Raw genomic sequence first — 21,882 nt, forward strand, 5'->3', positions numbered from 1 at the left:
CAATTTTCCTCCAATTAAAAATAAATGTAAAAAGTACATATATATGTATACATACACACATAAGTAATATGTTTTTTAAAGAAATATTTATTTATTTGGTTGCACTGGGTCTTAGATGTGGCATGTGGGATCTAGTTCCCTGACCAGGGATCGAACCCAGGCCCCCTGCATTGGGAGCTCAAAATCTTAGCTACTGGACGACCAGGGAAGTCTCAGTAATATGCTTTTAAAATAAATACGATCCTTTCACTGTTTCCCTCCAATATATCCCTTGCAGCTCAGTCAGTGGGCTTCCCTGGTGGCTCAGACAGTAAAGAATCCGTCTCCAATGAGGGAGACCTGGGTTCGATCCCTAGGTTGGGAAGATCCCCTGAAGGAAGGCATCGTAATCCACTCCAGTATTCTTGCCTGGAGAATCCCCATGGACTGAGGAGCCTGACGAGCTACATCCCATGGGGTTGCAAAGAGTCAGACACAACTGAGCAACTAAGCACAGCACAGCACAGCTCAGTTGGTAAAGAATCTCCCTGCAACACAGTAGACCCAGGTTCGATTCCTGGGTCAAAAAGATCCCCTGGAGAAGGAAATGGCAACCCACTCCAGTATTCTAGCCTGGAGAATCCCATGCACAGGAGAGCCTGGAGGGCTACAGTCCATGGGGTCCAAGAGTTGGACACAACTTAGCAACTAAACCATAGGAAATAAAATCAGACTCTCTTCGTAATCAATTTAAAAACTTACTCAAGGAGTTCCCTGGTGGTACAGTGGATAAGAATCCTCCTGCTAATGCAGGGGACATGGGTTCAATCCCTGGTCTGGGAAGATTCCACATGCCATGGAGCAACTAAGCCTGTGCACCATAACCACTGGGCCCACACTCTGGAGCCCACGAGCCACAGCTACTGAGCCTGCATGCTGCAACTATTGAAGACCATGTGCCAAAACCTGTGCTCTGCAATAACAGAAGCCCTGCGCACCGCAATTAGAGAAAGCCCAAGTACAACAATGAAGACCCAATACAACCAAAAATAAATATTTTTTAAAAACTGATGAAGTCATTGTCCCCCTTTTTCTTTGACAGAATTTTAAGTTGAGGAAATATTTCCCTTGTCAGATTGTTTTTACTTCAAGAAAATATTAGAGCTAAATTTCAAAAGAAAATATTAGAGCTGGAAAATATTAGCCCAACTTCTGCCAAGGAGACAGAAACGCAGGGAAAAAATGAAATAGTGTTTCAGATGTCTTCTTTAGCTTAATTTAGCTAGTTTTGGTATTTAATATGAAATCCTCCTCTCACTCTAGAACAATGTAACAGGAAACAAGACTTGAACAAGGCTTGGTGTGCTTTGGATCTTCCCATACAAGCCTTTGTGTCTGCTGCAGCAGTCGAAGCAACAGAGGGGCCAAGAGTCCGGGACACACAACAGGAGAAAGAGAACTCTCAAAACTGCTGGCTGTATTACCTTTGCATTTTCTCCCTTTTCCCCTTCTTTTAATGACTGGAAGCCACTAAATTTTAAAAACAAAACTAAGAATTTGCTAATTTGAATACATATGTCCATCCATAGTGAAGGAAACAGCACTGGGAATAAGTGTTTCCCTTTGTCAACATAAGGGGCTGTCTCTGGTCAAGATCTTTTCCTTCCGTGTCATAGCAATCTTTTGGCAAATTCACTGGTTCTTTCTTCCTGTTACATTTTAATCCCACTTGGTCACAAGCAAACTTGGAGATCACCTGTAACCACAGAGGAGTTACAAGTCTTAGTGTATCTGCCCTCTTCTAAGCTATGGTAATCACACACAATATGTTTTCCAAACTAGAACCCTTGAAACTGAAAGGGGGTAATAAAATTAATTTTTAAAAACTTTGTTAATTTGAAACAATAACTGTGGAAATCTTTATTCCAATCATGGCTGCTTCAGGTCTAATTTAACAACTAGAGATAAGAACAGAGGGGCCTAGCTCCTTCTCAATACCCTGTGGAGCTGTCTCCTCAAAGAATGTGTGTGCAAGTGTGTGTGTGTGAAAGTCTAGTAAAAAAGAGAAAGAGACACTGAGAGAGATTAATAAATGTCTAACTTCTATAATCAGAAAAAAATGTTATTTTTATAAAATAAAAGAATGCACAGAAACAGGAAATTCACATTACTAGCCAAGAGTAAAAAAATTATTAAGTAGAATTAATAGATATCTAATTTCAATTCTATAAAGAACTTATCTTTCTTCTTAAATGTTCTATGAAAATTCACCATACATTCAACCAAAAGAAAACATCAATAACTCTAGAAAGTTCAACTGAAATTAATAGCAGCAAAAGTTTAAATTTTAAATCCAACCAGTCAAAACTGAAAACTATACAGTAACAGTAGCATCTGTCTTACTCACTCTGAGGCACAGAGCCTGGGACACAGGAGAGGTACCCCATAAACGTGTATGTTATAGGACGCAGTGTGCCAGGCATGTTTGGAGTCACCATCTCGTGTAAGTCCTCCCTATACCCCTCTCACAGGTCCCCCATTCTGACAGATAAGGAGCCTGGGGTTCACACAGGTTTAGTCATCCCTCCAGGCCTACATCATAGAGTTGCCTGACTGCAAAGTCTATGACACCTCTTACATTTCTTATCCCTTGGACTGTATCCAACATATCTCAAAAAAATCATTTCCTTTCCTAAAATTAATAAACAGAAACCAAAATTCATGAGTTTGTTAATTAGTCTTTTCCATGGTAGAGATTCCTTGATTTTGATTTTTCAAGAGAAATCTGTGCATCCACATATGTTTACACATTTTATAAATAAAATTTATGAAGTAAAATTTAAAAATTAAATGAAACTTCATACTGATTTTTATACAGTCTTAATTAATTGTCAGAGGGAGAAGGGAATGGCAACCCACTTCAGTATTCTTGCCTGGAGAATCCCAGGGACAGAGCAACCTGGTGGGCTGCCGTCTATGGGGTCACACAGAGTCGGACACGACTGAAGCAACTTAGCAACAGCAGCAGCAATTATATCAGACAAGACTGACTAATACATGGATATCATTTTGAAAATAGACAGACCAAATAAGTCAAAACAAATACCTCCAACCTCATCAACTTGGTGTGATTAAAGAAAGAAAAAAATTTATGAAGATATCGGACTTAGTCATACCTGAAAATATTAATATGATGGCAAAGAGTAGCTTTTTTTTCTCCTTGATAAATCTAAGCATTATCTTCAACTCTTCCTTTCAAATACAACTATACCTTCTCTTAATCCTTAATTTTATTGAAAAGAAGCATGATTATAAAGAGACTATACATAACAGAAAAAGAGTATACACAAAAGTCTATGAAACCAAACAGAAAAAAAAAAAACCTGCTAAGACTATATAAATACACTGTGATATTATATTGTATACAACCTCAAAAGAAAGAAACTAATGCTTAGACTTTACCTTCCTGGAATCCAACCTTGCTGGACCATAAATATAATGCCCCAAACGAGTATCAAATGGTACAGTGTATGGTCTCTTTTCAAGTATCCTGGTATCTGGCCCATCTCCACAAGTTTCCTTTACTGAAGAAGTCATTGACAGGTTAAGTTTTGTTAGTTCTTCACTCAGTTGATCCACAAGAAGTTGTTGTTCTATTATTTTTTCATTCTTTATAGAAGAAAGAGAAGAATTTAAAAAATGGAGAGACTCAGTATGGGTTAATGATTAAAAATAAATTGTACATTGATCACAAAATCACAACTACCTTAACAAAACAATAAAACCTAACTTATCCAGAGACTAGCCTTCTGGGACTTCCCTGATGGTCCAGTGGCTAAGATTCCACAATTCCACTGCAGAGGGCATGGGTTCAATCCCTGGTCAGTAAACTAAGATCCCACGTGATGTAAGGCGCAGCCAAAAAAAAAAAAAAAATTCTAAAACCAACCAAACAAACAAACAAAAAAAGCCCCAAGACTAGCCTTCTGCTGTTCACAAGAACTTAGGATTGTCCTGAGTGTTAAAAACTTTTGAAATAGTAAGCAGGAACAAATACAGCTAATGAGTTAGTACAAGACACTGCCCCATACACTGTGATTGGTTAGCTTGCCCACCTGAAGCACTATGATTAGCTGATCTTTATAAAAGTCTGAACTTTCAGAGTGAAATCCAAGAAGTAACAAAAGACTAGAAAGTTGAAAAGTATAGAAAATGGCAAACAGCTAAGATGACAGCAAAGGAGACAGAAAGTGGTAACCGGTGCAGTGAAGTGAAAGCCTTTACTCAGTGAAAAAGAAAGCCACAAACACAGAGATAGAAGATAGGCAATTGAGAGTCGTGGGAGAAAGAACTTGGAAATCAAAGGCAGAATAAGTTGTTTATGGGTGCTTGGGGGACAGAGAGAGAGACACTATGTGTGGTTTAGCTTTCTGTGTATCCTCTAAAGAAAAATTTTCAAGTACATAAACTTTGTCTTATAAGCACAAAATTATATTAAAAGAAAGATCATTCATCTTAAATACTTCACATGTACTATAATGTTTAGATAGGGAAAAAAAGCAAACCCTAAAGTTTCACTGTGTTAATGCTGAACTACAAAATGTAACTTTATTTTAAAAACCACATATTCAGATAATTAAAATATAAAACAATAGCATATAAGTTGAAGGGGGATACTAAATGGAGTCCTTTTATTCTCCAGGGAAAGGGTAAAAATACCAATTAATATTAGACTGTTTTATGTCAAGGGTGCATGGTATATACTCTCCAGGATAATCACTAAAAACAGTGAAAGTACAACTTTTAAAACAATTAAAAATCCAAAAAAAGGTAAGAAGGAGAGAAAAATGAATATAGAGCAGATAGGATAAGTAAAAACCACAATGGTGGGATTATAACCAGACTATAATAGTAATTATATTAAATTCAGAAATGAACTCGCAATCCAGTTAAAGGATAAAAACTACCAGAAAGAACTATAAAATTGTCTAACCTGCTAATTGCAAGAAACATAAGTAAAGTCAATAAAGAAAGATTAAAGGGAAGATGGAAAAAGAGATACCATGTAAATATTAATCAAAAGAAAGCTGGTATAGCTATGTTAATTAGAATAGACTTAAATGCAAAAACTATTGGGAGATAAAATGAAGTTAAAAAAAGACTAAAAAAAAAAAAGGTCAATTCACGAGGATGCTGTAACAATTCTACATTTCTATGTACTTAATAACCCAGCTTCAACATATGTAAAATGTAAAAATTGCATTTGCAATACAAATCCAAAAATTATAGTAAGAGATCTTAACATTCCTCTAAAATACTGATAGGACAAAAAAAAAGATCAAAAGAGTGATTAAAAATATAGATTTGAATAAGAGGATTAACAGACTTAGGAGAACTTAATGATTACAGAATACAAATTCTTTTCAAGCATATCTGTAATATCTACAAAAACTGGCCTTATGCTGAGCCATAAAGCAAGTCTCAACACAAAGAACTGAAGTCATATGGACAACAATGCAATTAAGCTAAAAATTAATAAAAAGAAATCCTTCATGTGTTGGAAATAAAATAACTAACTATATAACCCACAGGTCAAAGAAAAAACTCACAATAAAAATCAGGAAAAATCTGAGCCAAATGAGGAATGCAGACAAAGATAAGCTTAAGGAGGAAACATATAATTTCAAATGCATATATTACAGATGGTTAAAAATATATAGACAGGCTAAAAAATCAATGAACTGAGCACCCATCTAAACAACTTATAAAAATAGCATAGGATTCTATGCCCCTAAAAAAGGCAGAAAAAAACTAAATAATAAAGATATGGATAGAAATTAATTAAATAATAAACAAACATATACCAGAGAAGATCATCAAAGTCAAGAATGGCTCTCTGTGGGCTTCCCCCAGTGGCTCCATGGTAATGAATCTGCCAGCCCATGTAGGAGATATAGGTTTGATCCCTGATCTGGGAAGATCCCACATGCTGGGGAGCAACTAAGCGCATGCAACATAACTACTGAGCCTGTGCTCTAGAACCCGGGAACTGCAACTACCAAGCCCAGGTGCTGCAACCACTGAAGCCCATGCGGTCTACAGCCTGTGCTCAAAAACAAAAGGAGCCCCTGCAATGAGAGGTCTGTGCACTAGAGAGTAACCCCCACTTGCCACAACTAGATTGAAACGCTGGAGCTAAGCAACGAAGACCCAGCACAGCCATAAATAAGTAAATAAATAAAATTATAATTTTTAAAAAAGAATTTAGTCTCTGAAGAGACTAAAAAAAATTGAAACCTCTGGTGAAGTTGATCAAGGAAAAAAAAAAAGAGAGAGAGAGAAGGCACAAACAACCAGGAATGAAAAACGGGATGTCATTAACATGTCTAAAAGCATTAAAGAGGTGAGACTATTATAAACATTTCAACATATTTATTGAAATATGAAATAGCTGTTACATTTTTTGAAAAACAGACCTTACCAAAAAGGGGGCAAAAGGAAAATGTGACTGAATTCATAATTAAACATTCCACAGAGAAATTTTCCAGGCCCAAATATTTTTCAAGTGAATTCAACCAAATATTTAAGGAAGAAATAACACCAATTCTTCACACACTCTTCCCAAGTATAGAAAAGTATCTGACAAGAATATTTTGAGAAAAGAAAATATACCCATGAATAGACATGCTAAAATCTTAAACAAAATAATTACAAACCAAATCAAGGACATTTGTAGAAAAGAGTAAATTAACACAGAAGACTTGACTGCTATCCTTTGAAGGACCTGCATACGAGGTTGTTCATTGGCTGGTGTCTGGGAACTCGGATCCTAACTGGGTTCCCAATACCCTATTGAGTAAGAGTGGCTCACTGTGCTCAAAGTGTTTGTGCAGACAAGGTGGTTTATGTTGAACACCTGCTTTCCTTTCCTTCCGCTAGTCTGGAATTCTGGTAGATGGTGGTCAGAGAATGCCTTCATGGCCAGTTCTCAATAAAACCTGAGTCTCCTCGATAGACAACACTTCACGTGAGTTGTCACAATCTTTGCTGGGGGAGTTAAGTACATGTGGGTGACTCCACTGGGAGATATATCTTGGAAGCCTGTGCCTGATTTCTTCTAGACTTCACTCTATGTCCCTGTTCCCTTTGCTTTCTTTTATTAGGCCCATGCCTAATAAGTCTAGTCAAGGCTATGGTTTTTGCAGTGGTCATGTATGGATGTGAGAGTTGGGCTATAAAGAAAGCTGAGCACCGAAGAATTGATGCTTTTGAACTGTGGTGTTGGAGAAGACTATTGGGAGTCCCTTGGACTGCAAGGAGACCCAACCAGTCCATCCTAAAGAAGATCTGTCCTGGGTGTTCACTGGAAGGACTGATGTTGAAGCTGAAACTCCAAAACTTTGGCCACCTGATATGAAGAGCTGACTGATTTGAAAAGACCCTGATGCTGGGAAAGATTGAAGGCAGGAGGAGAAGGGGACAATAGAGGGTGAGATGGTTGGATGGCATCACCGACTTGATGGACATGGGTTTGGGTGGACTCTGGGAGTTGGTGATGGACAGGGAGGCCTGGCGTGCTGCAGTTCACGGGGTCACAAAGAGTTGGACATGACTGAGCGACTGAACTGATGAGCACAACTGTATGCTGAGTCCTCCAAGTACAGCCTCCAACCTGAGGGTGGTCTTGGGGACCCCCAGCATAACAATACATCATGACCAAAAAAAAAAAAAGGTTTATTTCAGGAATATAAGATTGGTGTAAAAATTGGAAAAATCACTACAATTCATTCACATTAACAGAATAAAGTAGGAAAATCATGATAAAGAAAAATTTGATAAAATGTAATATCCATTCATAATAAAAATTCTCAGCAAAGAATTTTTCCTTGGTTTGATAAAGAATAAATTAAAAAATACCTACAGCAAACATGATACTTAATAGTGAAAAGTGAAAGCTTTTCTTTTATAGTTGGAAACAAGACAAGAACATTTCCTATCACTTGTATTCAATACTGTATTGAAGATCAAAGTCAATGAAGAAAGGTTAAAAAAAAGCATAAAGATCATGAAGGAATAAAAATGTCATCATTTGCAGATGACACAATCATAAATGAAAATCCAAAAGAATTTACATAAAATATCAGAATTTAGAAATGAATTTTATCAAGTTGCTTGGTATAAGCTATCAATATTCACACACCAATACAGTTACATATACCAACAAACAATTAAGAAAATGGAAATCTGAAGAGATTCCATTCATAGTCACATAAAAAAATTAAGCACCTGGGAATGAATCTAACAAAAGATGTTCAATACATAAATATAAACCCAAAAAAGTCATTACTGAGAAAAACCAAAGAAAACGTGAGTAAATGGAGGAATATACCAAGTTCATGGGTTAGTGATATACCTAGACTTATCAGGAATCTACAATAAATAAGAAATGTGACACTGGTCCAAGGACAGGCAAGCCAATGGGGTACAACAGAAGTCCCAGAAATACACAATACATTCATGCATGAATGAACCCTGACTTATGACAAACAGCACTCAGAATAGTGGTGAAAAGATGGCCTTTTCAATACGTAATGCTGGAATAAATGGATATCTACCTGGAAAAAAATTGAAATTTGACCTTTACTTTATCCCATATACAAAAATCAATTTCAGGACTATAGCTCTTAAATGTGAAAGGCAAATATAATAATGGAAGACTTAGTCCAGTAGGAAAACAAGCAAGAGACTTGAATGAGCATTTCACAAAAGAAGGTACACAAGGACTTCCCTGGTGGTCCAGTGGTTAAGAATCCACCTTGCAATGCAGGGGATAAGGTTCGATCCCTGGTCTGGGAAGATCCCACATGCCATGGAGCGACTAAGAACGTGTGCCACAACTACTAAGCCCAAGTGCCTAGAATCCATGCTCCACAACAAGAGAAGCCACTGCAATGAGAAGCCTACCCACTGCAACAAAGAACAGCCCTCACTGCAATGAAGAGTACACCCTGCCGCAATTAGACAAAGCCCAGGGGCAGCAACAAAGGCCCAGTGCGGCCAAAAATAATTAAAAAAAAAGAAGGTACCCAAAGACCAAAAAAAAGAAAAAACATGAAAAAGTGATCGACTTCACTAGCCATCAGGGAAATGAAAATTAAAACCACAATAAAATAACATTACATACCTGCCATACACAACTACACACCCGAGAGCCCAGGCTCTGCAAAGAGAAGCTACTGCAAATGAGAAGCCCACACACTGCAACTAGAGAGTAGCCCCCACTCTCCACTAGAGAAGCCTGTGCACAGCACAAAAGACCCAGCCCAGCCCAAAATAAGTAAATAAATAAATTTCTTAAATTAAGAAATACATTTTTAAAAACACAATAAAATAACATTACATACCTACCAGATTGCCTAAGATCTAAAAAATTCACAATAACAAATGCTGGCAAGCAAGTGGAATAGCAGGAATGCTCATACAGTGCTGGTGCAAGTTTAAACTGGAAAACAAGTTTGGTATTATTTACTAAAGTTGAAGATTTGCCTACCCTATGTATGACCTAGCAATTCAACTTCTAGGCACAAATCCAAAAGAAATGCATGTGTGTGTGCACCAGCGGACATGTATGAGAAAATTCATAGGAGAAAAAAATCTATCAACAGGAAAAAGAAAAATAAATTGTGAAATAGTCATACAATGATATCCTATACAGCTATAAACTAACCAAGCTACAGCTTCACACAAAAACATGGATGAAGCAGAATAGACAAAATGTTCAATAAAAGCAATCAGATACTAAAGAATGTATATTGAATGATTAAATTTATAAAAATTCCAAAACTTAAATTGCAGAGTTCAAGGATACATAGTAAAACTACAAAGTAAAGCAAGGAAATTATCACTATCAAAGTTAGGAGAGCAGCTCTCTCTGAGGAGAGACTAAGGGCTTCTGGGGCTAGCAGTTTGCTGTTTCTTGAACTGGTGGTGGTTACATAGCTGTTCTCTCTGTGATAATTCACTGAACAACTTCCCTGGTGGCTCAGAGGGTAAAGCGCCTGCCTACAGGGCGGGAGACCTGGGTTCGATCCCTTGGTCAGGAAGATCCTCTGGAGAAGGAAATGGCAACCCACTCCAGTACTCTTGCCTGGAAAATCCCATGGACGGAGGAGCCTAGTAGGCTATAGTCCATGGGGTCACAAAGAGTCGGACACGACTGAGTGATTTCACTTTACTTTACTTCACTTCACTGAACAACACATTTTAGTTTATATACATTTTCAGACAGTAAAGAATCCACCTTCAGTGCAGGACACTTGGGTTTGATCCCTGGGTTGGGAAGATCCCCTGGAGAAGTGAATGGCAACCCACTTCAGTATCCTTACCTGGAGAATCCAATAGACAGAGGAGCCTGGCGGACTCCAGTACATGGGTTGCAGAGTCAGACACAACTGAATGACTATCACTACTTTCGCTATGTTTTTAAATTAATTCAGAGATAGAATGGTTAAAAAAAGAAGAAGAAAAAAGTAATGTCAAAATCAAAGTCTAATTTTTCCTGGATCAGATCATTATTCAGGACAGTAGTTCCTCCCTGATAGGAAGCTAAAGGCTTTAAATGAAATGAACTGTATGGGGGATGGGAGGGTTCACAGCTAGGGTGTATAATATTCGGTTGGCCCAAAATATCTTATGGCAAAACCCAAACTAAATTTCTAGCCAACCCAATACTTAGGGACATACCATGTTACACTTCAGGCACATCCATGTTAATACAGAAAACCTAAGATAGAGAATTTGAAAGATTTGGCCAAACCGAATGAGCAAATCATTGATGGAGTACAAAACAGTAATCTAACAAATCAAAATTTTAAATGATGTGTTTACCTTCCAACACTTAACAATATCCCATTGCCTATTACTCTGGCAAGTAACAGAAGGGAAAGTATAAAGAAAGGATAACTACAGCACGACTTGCAAATTAAATTCCTGGGTATTAGGCTCTTTATTTGTGAAATATAAGTCAAGCTAACAATAAAAATGTTTTCCCTTCACACCAATTTAGGGGAAAACTCTAATAACTCTTTCAGGTGCTTGTGTTCAGAACTCTTCAACTGAAACCTATTTTTGCAAACATTCCTACTTATCATTTACAATGCTATTTTAGTCAGGTACTATTCCAGTGAAATACACAGAGCAAGGTACATTAACTCTACCTGCAATCTATTCACTTTTTGTGCTTCTTTCAAAGAAACAACATGTCCTTTGTTTTCCTGCACCATCATTTGCACTTGATTCTTTAGCTCCTTCACCTCCAAGTCCTTCTGATTAAATACTACTTCATCAGCAGCAAGAGCACACTGGGAGAGGGGAAAGAAAGCACAAGAGAGAGTCACCATGGAAAATATTCAAAAGAAACCACATAATACCACAAAAACTGTGGTTTAATGACAGCCTGACAGTGACTCTTAAAATCTTAACCTTTTTTTCTTGTTTCTCTATTATAAGGAAGGCAGAAACAGCTGAAAGGACCTATCACTGGTATAACGTAAGAATCAGTCACCAAAGAGATAGGGAGACAGTCCTTTTTTTTATTTCTTGTATTTTAAAACTGAAGCCAGTTATTCAAAGTCTATAGTACATTCAACAAGGCATTTACAAGTTTTCTAGAACTGCCATGAGATTTTTAATGTGGGTCTTTGGAAATCAAAAAGGTCACATTTCCCAAATTGACCTATATAGTATAAGAATGTTCTATATTTATAATGGATCTTTAAAAGAAGAACATTTGTTAACTTTGCACCCTTTCAGTACAAACAGATATATTTTGAATATGTTTGGAAATATGGTTAAACATATAGTTTTCTTAGTTCCTAGTGAATTATTCCTGTCACCAAATAAACTTGGAATATGCAAATAATACTTTTAAATTTTGAACTAAATAAATAGAAAATCAACATTGGTCAAGGGCCTACTTTATACTAGACTGTAACTCGGGATTTTAAAAATATCTCATTGAAGAAATTAAACATTTTCATGAAGAAACTAAAGTTTAGTGAGTGAACACCATTCCAGGACAACACAGTGGATAAACCAAACTCCTGACAGTCAACCTCAGGGCCTGTCTGGATCCAAAGCCTGTGCTCTTTCCACTAAGACACAGGAAAAGAGAAGAATGAGTAGCTGATTTACAAACAAAATTGCATTCTCAAAAACACAGCATGCACATGACTCCTCAGGTGGTGGCATGGAGATGGACAGGCCTCTCCACTGGGAACCCATGGACTGAGGCCAGGCTTGATTTTGCCACAGCCTTCCCTTGGGGCTTTGGGAGAGTTCCTTCTTTTTTCTGCTTGGGATGTTCAAATGACCAAATAGGACAGGATGCCTGACCCTGATGGTCCTTATAACCCTGTTTATGTGACCTTTATGACTTTTCTCTTTTTAAAATAGAATATTCATTGGCCCATATCCTCTGCTCTGGGCAATTAACTGTCAGTCTGAGAGCTTACAATGTAATTGTTTTCCCAGCACTTCATATGGTGCTGTTACATATACTTTATAAACTACAGCTTTATTGTTTATTTTTTATTTAAAAGTGTTTTTAAAAAGTGTTTATCTGTAGAGTATATTCATGTTCACATACTGCTCCTGTGTTCAAATCATGGAGGAAAAAAGCAACAAAGTCCCTTAAGAGGTATTTATGAGAGGATGGAGAACCACTTAAGAATATCCTGATGAAGCAATAAAAATGATTTTATTAAATCTCAGCACATGAGCATTTTTTTCAGTATTCTATGTGTCAAAATGGGCAGGCATAAAGTAGTTCTTCTGTATACTGAAGGGTGAGAGTTACCTGGTACAAAAAATCTTGTACAATTGTTGAGTTACAAGCTAAAATAGCCACATTTTTCATAGGGTGCTATTTTTACTCTAAAGAACAACAGATAAGCTATTCACACTTGGGTGTGTGACATCATTTCAAGGAAAACAACTAACAGTATTTACTGCAAATGATAAAAATCAAGTTTCATAAAAAATCAGAATTTTGGAAAACATTTCTGCTACTATAAACTTGACAGCTCCCAATACTTAAAGATTTTGCAGGAGGTGAGATCAGAGGTGATATAAATGTGATTTTTTAATATTATATTGTGAATATGTTAACACTGAAAAATCTTCATAACTTAGTAAACAAATATTTATCAAGTGTCCAATGCATGCTGATTCAAAAATCACGTTTGGATAAAAGATCCATTCAAAATGTAAGATAAAAATCAGTGAACTTTAATATAACAAAATGGTTTCAAATCCCACATCACAAGTAACCTTTAGGAAATTTCTACTTGTTGAGTTTTGATGTAATAGCAAAGGATATTCACAATTACCTGAAAAAATCACTAATATATTCTTCCCCTCCAACTACAAATCTAGATGAGGCTGGATTTTCTTCACACACTTCAACTAAATATATTGCAATAAATTGAATGCTGAGAGATATGAGAATCTACCTGTCTTCTATTAAGTCAGACATGAAAAGATTTGCAAAAATATAAAATAATTCCACTCTTACTAAATTTTTTGTTTTGGAAAATAATTATTTTTCATGAAAAAAATGTTCCTTATGTTAACATTAATTGGGTTATCATTGTTAGTACTGAGTGAACTAGTAGTTTACATTTTTTGTTTTAATTCTAATATGGTAAATATGAGTAGATACAAACTACATCAACAAAAGATCTTTAGGGGACCTCAATTTGAAGAAAGTAGCCTTGTGAGAAAAAAGTTCAAGAATTGCTGTAATAGAGATTTCTTTCTAATACACATTAAAAAAGATACTGAAGAAAGATTTTAACTAGAAAGCTATCTTATTACCTATATGTTTTCCTATTTTTAAAAAAATGGTGGAATATCCATTTGCCTACCAGAATGCAAATGCCACATAAGCATGAATAGGTATATCTGTTCTCCATTATTTCCCCAATGACACATAATCTTTAAATAATAAATGTCTTTATGAATGAAAAGAGAAATGTAATTCTTAGTTTAGACATATATATAATATATATACATGTACATAGCTACATTCCTTAAATATTATCAAACATGATGATTTTTCTAAAGAATCAAAACTCCAAACTCAAGAGATGAAGTATTTTTCTTTCAAAAAGCACTGACCTAAAGAGGGATTAAAAACAATAAAATTTAACTTAATTTTGTTTCTGAAACTGTTTTTTTTCATTCTCTAAATTAATTAATAACCAGGTTCACAAGAGTCTACTTAATAAATACAACAAATTAAAATATCAGGAGAAAAAAAAATATCAGGAGAAAAGAGGAGGAGCTAAGAAAATGAGGAAAAGGAAACAGAGAAAAAACAGGGTAACAGGAAAAGCAACAGGCAAAGAAAAGGGAGAAAAAAAACAGAGAAAAGGCAAATGAGATTTTACATATAACTATTTAAAAAAAAAAAAGACCAAAACTTCTGAAACCCCAAAATGACTCTTACTTGCCCAAATAAATTTAGTCTATAAACAAGTTACCTACTAAGGTGGTGTCTACGTACCTGGCATTTCTTAAGCTCTCGCTTCAGCTGGAGAACTGTAATATGCTGTGGTCCTTCTTCCAGATTTCCAATGCCCCTGTGTCCTCCGAACAAAGTGACCTCCTGGGTCATGTTAAACCATTCCTGCAGTTTGTGTTGCTGCTTTTCATTTAGTCTCACAGAATCTTTTAAATCCACCAGGAAGGTAAAGGCTTCCTCTAAACAGTTTTGGTAACCCAGACATTCTCCTTGTAGCTGAGTGACTTGCTCCTCAAGAGAATGGATCTTATTTTTATCAGGAGTCCCCTCCTGATGGATCTGGCTAGTTTGGCTGCTACTAGCCTGCTGGCTTTGCAAAGCTTCTCGAAGCAACTTAATCTCAAATTCCATTTCGTCCATACGGTCTGACTCGGGGCTAAAGTTTAAGGTGGGTTTGTTTCTAATGTTGCGTGCTCTGTTGGCATATTTGAGGGAATTTAAAGACTCGTCAAAATCTGAGGAAGATGGGCTGACACAAGTGATCATGACAGTCTTGGCACTGCCTCCCAGGGAGTCTTTCAAAAGCCGGGTGATTTTAGCATCCCTGTATGGAATATGTGAACTCTTCTTGCGTGGGTCCCCAAGAGCGCTTATTACATTTCCTAAAGCCAGCAACCCACTGTTGATCTGAATGGATTCTTTGAAACGTTCGCCGGTATTCCCCGTTTTGGTGACTCTTTCTGATCCAGCCAAATCCACAAAGTGGAACTTTGAGACAATATGCCGATGGGAATGCCATGATCCATCTTCAGCTGTCTTTCTATTTTTGTCCACTTGACAAAGGCTGATGGTGAAAATCGCGTGTGATCTACTGGAGTGCTCATTCATTTGGGTCGTACCCGTATGCCTGGCTGCATTCCCCATCTCCAGGAGACTCATCACTTCATCTGCACTCTCCACCTGGCATTCCTTGGCCCCAACAATCACTTAAAAGAGCAACAGCAAGTTTGTAAAACAAGTTTTAATCAAAATACAGTAAAGTTAACCACATAACTATTTTCATTTGCTAAACTGCCCAGCTAAGAGAGGCCCTTTGAAAAAAAAAATCAGTATCTGTATTTAAAATGGATAACCAACAAGGACCTACTGTAGCAGATGGAACTCTGATCAATTTATATGGCAGCCTGGATGGGATCCAGGGGAGAGAATAGATACATGTATATGTATGGCTGAGTTCCTTCCTTGTTCACCTAAAACTATCATAACATTGTTTATTAATCAGTTATACTCCAATACAAAGCTTTTCTAAAAAAAAAAAAAAATCAATAGCATTAAAAGAAAAAAGTAACATCAGCAACATCATTAAATAATTTTAGATAACCTTCTAACAGGATTATTTTAATAGATGGCATTCATTTTGATGTTCAAATTCTAAAAGATGTAATATATGCATGTATGTTTTAAACAATTTGGGTTTTTTTTTTTTTTGGAATCACATTCAATTCTTTAAGATGGCTGACAAAAGAAAAATTCTTGATTCCAGTATTTTGATTTGTAGAGCCTAATATACTGATTAAAAGGTTACAGATTAATTATCCATATAACTCAAAAGAATTAATCAGTAGTAAATTAATTGAAAGAAATAGTCTCTTTTGAGTTTCTTTAATATTCAAGCCATCCTAAGGCTTAAGGTTTTTAGCATATACCCAGTGATAAATGAATGCTATGCTAAGTCACTTCAATTGTGTCTGACTCTGTGCTACCCCAGAGACGGCAGCCCACCAGGCTCCCCCGTCCCTGGGATTCTCCAGGCAAGAACACTGGAGTGGGTTGCCATTTCCTTCTTCAATGCATGAAAGTGAAAAGTGAAAGTGAAGTCGCTCAGTCGTGTCCGACTCTTAGTGACCCCATGGATTGCAGCCTAACAGGCTCCTCCGTCCATGGGATTTTCCAAGCAAGAGTACTGGAGTGGGGTGCCATTGCCTTCTCCGATATTTCAGTATAAATAAAGCTGGTTATTCATTCCAAAAACAGGTTTCCCCTATGTAACATCAGAGTGCAAGGCAACTCAAAAAAAGCAAAACAGCTTCTATTTCAATGGCAGAATAGAACCCAAAATAACTGAAGCTTACTACATGCATTATCTGTTTATATCCAAAAATATTTCAAAAAGGAGTAGGTAGATTTGGGATTTGAATCACAGCAATAAATCTGCGCTCAAGTTACAGCATCATGCTTCCTCTTTAATCAGATCCTAACATGTCACTCTTTCTTGAAACAATATTCACCTTTTTGCCTTGTTTTCAACATGACAACTCTTCTTAACAGCCCAGTTCATTTAAATTTCTAAAGTACCTGTACTATAACAGGGAGTGCTCAACTATGGTGATTATAAAATATGACAATGTAAACATAAATCATAGCATGACTTTTAAAAAGTTTTCTAATGCTAGGCTATAGCTTGGCACTAACTATGGTCCTCAAACCCAGCTGAAAATCACCTGGGACCTTTATAAAAGGGAAAGTACCAACACCCATGCCCTATACTATACTACTTCATCAGAATTTGTGAAAAGTGGGGCCCAGAAATCAATATTTCTTAAAAAACTTCCAAGGTGGGACTTCCCTGGTGGTCCAGTGGCTAAGACTCTGCATTCCCAAAGCAAGGGGTCCAGGTTCAATCCCTGGGCACGGAACTAGATCCCACATGTCACCCTTGCACCATGACTAGAGAAGATTACATGCTGCAATGAAGACCCAGCACAGTCCCAAAAAATTAAAATGCATAAAAAAAAAAAAGAAAACTTCCAAGGTGATGCTAATTGTGTAGCATCCAGGCTGGATACCAACTACCACTTGACACAGAGAAACTCAATACATATGTCAAACAAATGCATTTGGGTTGTGAGCGGGACATTTTATAAGGTAAGCAGCAATTTGTCTTAAGACTTACATTCTACTAAAATTTTTGCAGGATTGCTATCAGTTATGAAGTATTTTGATCATTAAGCTTATCAGGAGTGACAGTGTACACTTCTGTACTTTCTATTTTACAACAAACATGTATTATTTTTGTAACTTTTAATAAAAGTTAAAAACATTCAATAGTTACATTTTATAAGATACAGAAGCTCAAAACATCAGTCTGAATTTTGTCTAGAAAAGATAAACTATACAAAATTATTTAATAAGGCCACAGAGTACCATGTATGTTTTCTTTCTAAAAAAAAACACCAGAAACCAATTCCTTCAAACACTCAGGAATGCCAGGGCTGCAAAGACAGGGCTTACAAGGAGCCAAGCTTTACTGCCCCCTGCAGGCTACTGAAGGAGCTAACCATCTTATTTTCCTAACTGCTAGGAAATCCCTCAGGCATGATCATTCCTCTGGCAGGATCCTTTATCTCCAGCAAGATTCTACTAAATGTGTTTTCTAGCAGAAGACATGCAATAACAGTTACTGTACTAATAATCGGGAAAATCCAAAACTTAAATGTCCAACAACGGACTGTTAGTCAAATAGATTATATATTCAGAGGATAAAATTACCACATAAAGTCATAAATTTGAAAAATATTTAATGATGTGAAAATTCTTACAATATAAATATTAAGTAAAAATATAAGATATAATATGATATGTGGAGTTGCAAGTCTAATTTTTTAAAATAAGAGAAAGAAATAGAGAAAGAAATCTGGAAGAAAACACACCAAAATTGAGTTCTGAACTTTAACTTTCTTCCTTATACTTTACTATGTTTTCTAAATGTTTTATGTTGAACATATTACCTTTTAAAACAAAAAAGTGGAAAGTATTATTCTTTAAAATACTTGTATTTTGACCTTCCCATTCTCACCTTCTCCTATTTCCAAACAAATAGACATTTAATGGTATTAACAAGTTGACAGAACAGAAAGTCAGACCTTGAGAAGCACAACAAAGGACAGATAAATGTCAGTATGAAGGAGCAAACACAAAAACTCTAAACTAAAATTTCTTTTAAAAAAGAGGAAGCAACAGGTGTGCTGGGACAAAAATCAGAAAGGCAGAAAGGACAGTTCTGGATCAACGTGGATGAACACAAAAGGGAGAAGCCATCCCCAATCTCAGGGTAACTCTGTAAGAAAAAAAAAAAGTACAAAACTAATTTAGCCTATGTCATAGTCTTTCTTAAGGTCAGACCAGGAAGGGGGCAGATTATTGGAAATAAATACAGTTGATCCTTGAGCAACATGGGTTTGAACTGTGCAGGTCCACTTATATGTGGCCTTTTTTTTCCAATAGTAACATATTACAGTACTACACGATCTGAGGTTGGTTGAATCCGCTGATGCAGTACCATGGATACAGAAGCCGAGTGTAAGTTATACTTGGATTTCTGACTGCATTGGGGCTCAACACCCCTAACTGCCAACCCCCTCCACATTGTTCAAGGGTCAGCTATATTGTGAATTACAACTTAATAACTTTATCATACCAAGTGGTCTGAACTTCTACTTTTCACCCAGATGAATTAGCTGCTACTGATAATCAGTAAGTTACTCCATTTAAAAGTAAAAACAAATTCATTTTGTTTCTATGTCTATTTTTAAAGAATCCTTGGAAAAAAAAAAAAAAAAAGAATCCTTGGAAAATGTCCAGAAACTGAACTAGATCATATTCATTTGCTAATGAAGGCTATTAATTAAGTAGGCTACTTCACCTGTGTTTCCTTTTTCATCTTCTCTGATGTGAAGATCTTTTACTGATGTCTCCAATTCTAGAAGATCTCTTAGGTCTTCCTTGTATACTTCTATATAAGACACTTTTATATTAAAGTCAATGCTAGGCTTTCCAGAGATGTTTTGAAATATTTCTTGGATAGCACGAGGAATGATACCTTTTTGACCCTCCACAACTGAAGCTGAAAATTTAGAAAAAGAAAGCCCATCTGAAACTTAAGATATAAGAAAAGCTACAAGCAATAAATTTACAATCAGGGAGCTCAATCTAGAGCTCTGTGACAACCTAGGGGGTGGGAATAGAGTGGGGAGAGTGGGAGGGAAATTCAAGAGGGAAGGGACATATGAATACTTATGGCTGATTCACACTGCTGTATGGCAGAAACCAACACAACACTGTAAAACAATTATCCTCCCATTCAAAATAAATTTTTAAAAATTAAAAAAAAATTACTGTCAATAAATTTCTGAAATTTCTATTATAAATTTTTAAAAACTGTAACTATAAAATTCAGAAGCAAAAGTTTTCACATGCATGCGCTTACTCAAACTTCATTCATGCATTCATTAAATATTTATATAGTACCTACTATGTGCCAGGCAGTATTCTAGGACCCCAGGAACCATCAGTGAACAAATCAGGGAAAAGATCCCTGCCCTTATGGAACTGTACTAGGAGAGACAGACAACAGCAAAAGAAGAATAAGTGAATTATACCGTATATTAAAAAGCATTAGGTATGCCTGGAGAAAAAAATACGGCAAGGTAAGGGGGACTGGAAGTGTAAGGGTATTTGGGTGGAAGGCGATTGCAACTTTAAACTGGAAAGTCATATTGTGGGCATCACAGAAAAGCTGACATTTGAGGAGAAACTTGAATGAGGTGGCAGAGGAGCCATGTATATATCTGAGTGTCCCAGACAGAACAGCAAGGGCAAATGTGCTAAAATAGTGTGATCCAGAAACAAAGGAAGCCAGTGTAGCTGGAGCAGAGGGAGCAAGGGGAGAGAGGCAGGATACAAGGACAGAGAGGTGACAGAAATCAGAGCATGTAGGTGCCTGTAGACCACGAGAGGTTTTAGGTCGTATTCTGAGTGACATGAGTCTCACTGGAGCAGAGCAGTAAGTTGGAATTCAAAAGAGACCACTCTATCTGCTGGGTTTTACATCGATCATAGAAGGGCAGGGGTAGAAGTGGGACACCACTTAGGAGACCAGTGCACTAACCCAAGAATCTAGAGAGTTCAAGGGAGAGGAGGACATGATGGTGACACAAAGTTGGCAGCAGAGAAAGATGACAAGTGACCAGATTCCAGATTTATGTTGAAGGGACAGCCAATAAGATTCCCTGACAGACTGGACGCAGAATGTGAGAGAAAGTGATGGACAATGAGAATGTGAGAGAAAGTGGTGTCCTTGGAGTCAAGGACAACTCCAAGGTTTTGTCTTGAGCAAGTGGAGCTGTCATCAACTGAGAAGGGGAAGAGTGTGTGTTGAGTTAGTTTAAGGGAAAAATGGCAGAAGTTCATTTTTTGATTTATTAAGTGTGAGATATCTATTAAGGATACAACTAAGAAGGGTGCAGTTGGATATACGAGATCAGAGTTCAAGACAGTAGTCTGGGCTGGAGGTTAAAAATTGGAAGTCAGGTAGCTACATATAGATGGTATTTAATATCATGGGGCTGGATGAGATCACGAGGAAAAGCTGAGAGTCAGAAGAGAAGAGCACCAAAGACTGAGCTCTGGGCATTTAACCATTTGTGGGTTCACTTAAGAGGAACTACTAGCAGCAGAGTAGGAGGAAAACTATGAATGTGGTGACCTGAAATCCAAGTAAAGAGTATGTACCAAGTTTGCTGAAAGGCCAGTTTGACTGGAATGACCAACGAATTTAATAAAGTGAAGGTCATCTGTGATATCTTGACAACTGCCGTGTCAGATGGAGAGAACTGATACCACGAGTCACAGATGAATGACACTTTCAAAGTTCTGCTACAAAGAGGAGCAGAAGTGGGGTGGTGGATGGCAGGTGGAGTGGGCAGAGAAGAGGGGAAGTGGGCAATGCTGTTAATTATTTTAAGATACAGTAAAAACTGAATTACCCAGCATTCTCTCAATTATTAACACTAAAATACTATTAAAATCACACTGTTGTAACTGATGAAACTGTGTTCACAATGATCTGATGATTATGATTATTCACTGTTTAAAAGACCATGTGAGCAAAGATTTTTTAAATTGATTATGCCCCATTTCCTCAAGGTGAGCAAACTGGTCCTCTAAAACATAATGAGAATGTAAACCCGGGACAGCTTTTTTGGAGAACCATTAGTTTCGACAGTATCAAAAGTTGAAACCATAATCACTCTCTGACTCAGAGACAGTTCTATGGAAATACATGCACATACAACCAAATGTGTTACATAAGGACTAGCAAAGATGTCTTGTTTCTGCTTTATTGACTATGCCAAAGCCTTTGAATGTATGGATCACAATAAACTGTGGAAAATTCTGAAAGAGATGGGAATACCAGACCACCTGACCTGCCTCTTGAGAAACCTATATGCAGGTCAGGAAGCAACAGTTAGAACTGGACATGGAACAACAGACTGCTTCCAAATAGGAAAAGGAGTATGTCAAGGCTGTATATTGTCACC

The 21,882-nt window shown here is 36.9% G+C and overlaps 1 protein-coding gene across 12 annotated transcripts in view; it reads right to left on the bottom strand.

The window, feature by feature from the left end:
• KIF27 (kinesin family member 27) overlaps positions 1 to 21,882 on the bottom strand; it is a 93,132-nt gene that overhangs the window by 56,928 nt on the left and 14,322 nt on the right. For 8 of the 12 annotated variants that reach the window (XR_008713771.1, XR_008713772.1, XM_055578928.1 and 5 more), the window contains 4 exons: positions 19,206 to 19,406; positions 14,546 to 15,489; positions 11,196 to 11,339; positions 3,442 to 3,648 (listed from right to left, as the gene is read on the bottom strand). Coding sequence is in view for 10 of the 12 variants with exons in the window: in XM_055578928.1 (XP_055434903.1) it covers positions 3,442 to 3,648; positions 11,196 to 11,339; positions 14,546 to 15,489; positions 19,206 to 19,406 (1,496 nt within the window). In the remaining 2 variants the exon portion in view is untranslated. Of the gene's footprint in view, positions 1 to 3,441; positions 3,649 to 11,195; positions 11,340 to 14,545; positions 15,490 to 19,205; positions 19,407 to 19,814; positions 19,897 to 21,882 lie in introns of all 12 variants that reach the window. The other 4 variants (XM_055578923.1, XM_055578926.1, XM_055578922.1 and 1 more) reach the window with 4 other exon arrangements.

This window comes from Bubalus kerabau, chromosome 4 (assembly GCF_029407905.1).
Source record: "Bubalus kerabau isolate K-KA32 ecotype Philippines breed swamp buffalo chromosome 4, PCC_UOA_SB_1v2, whole genome shotgun sequence".
Classification (NCBI taxonomy): domain Eukaryota; kingdom Metazoa; phylum Chordata; class Mammalia; order Artiodactyla; family Bovidae; genus Bubalus; species Bubalus kerabau.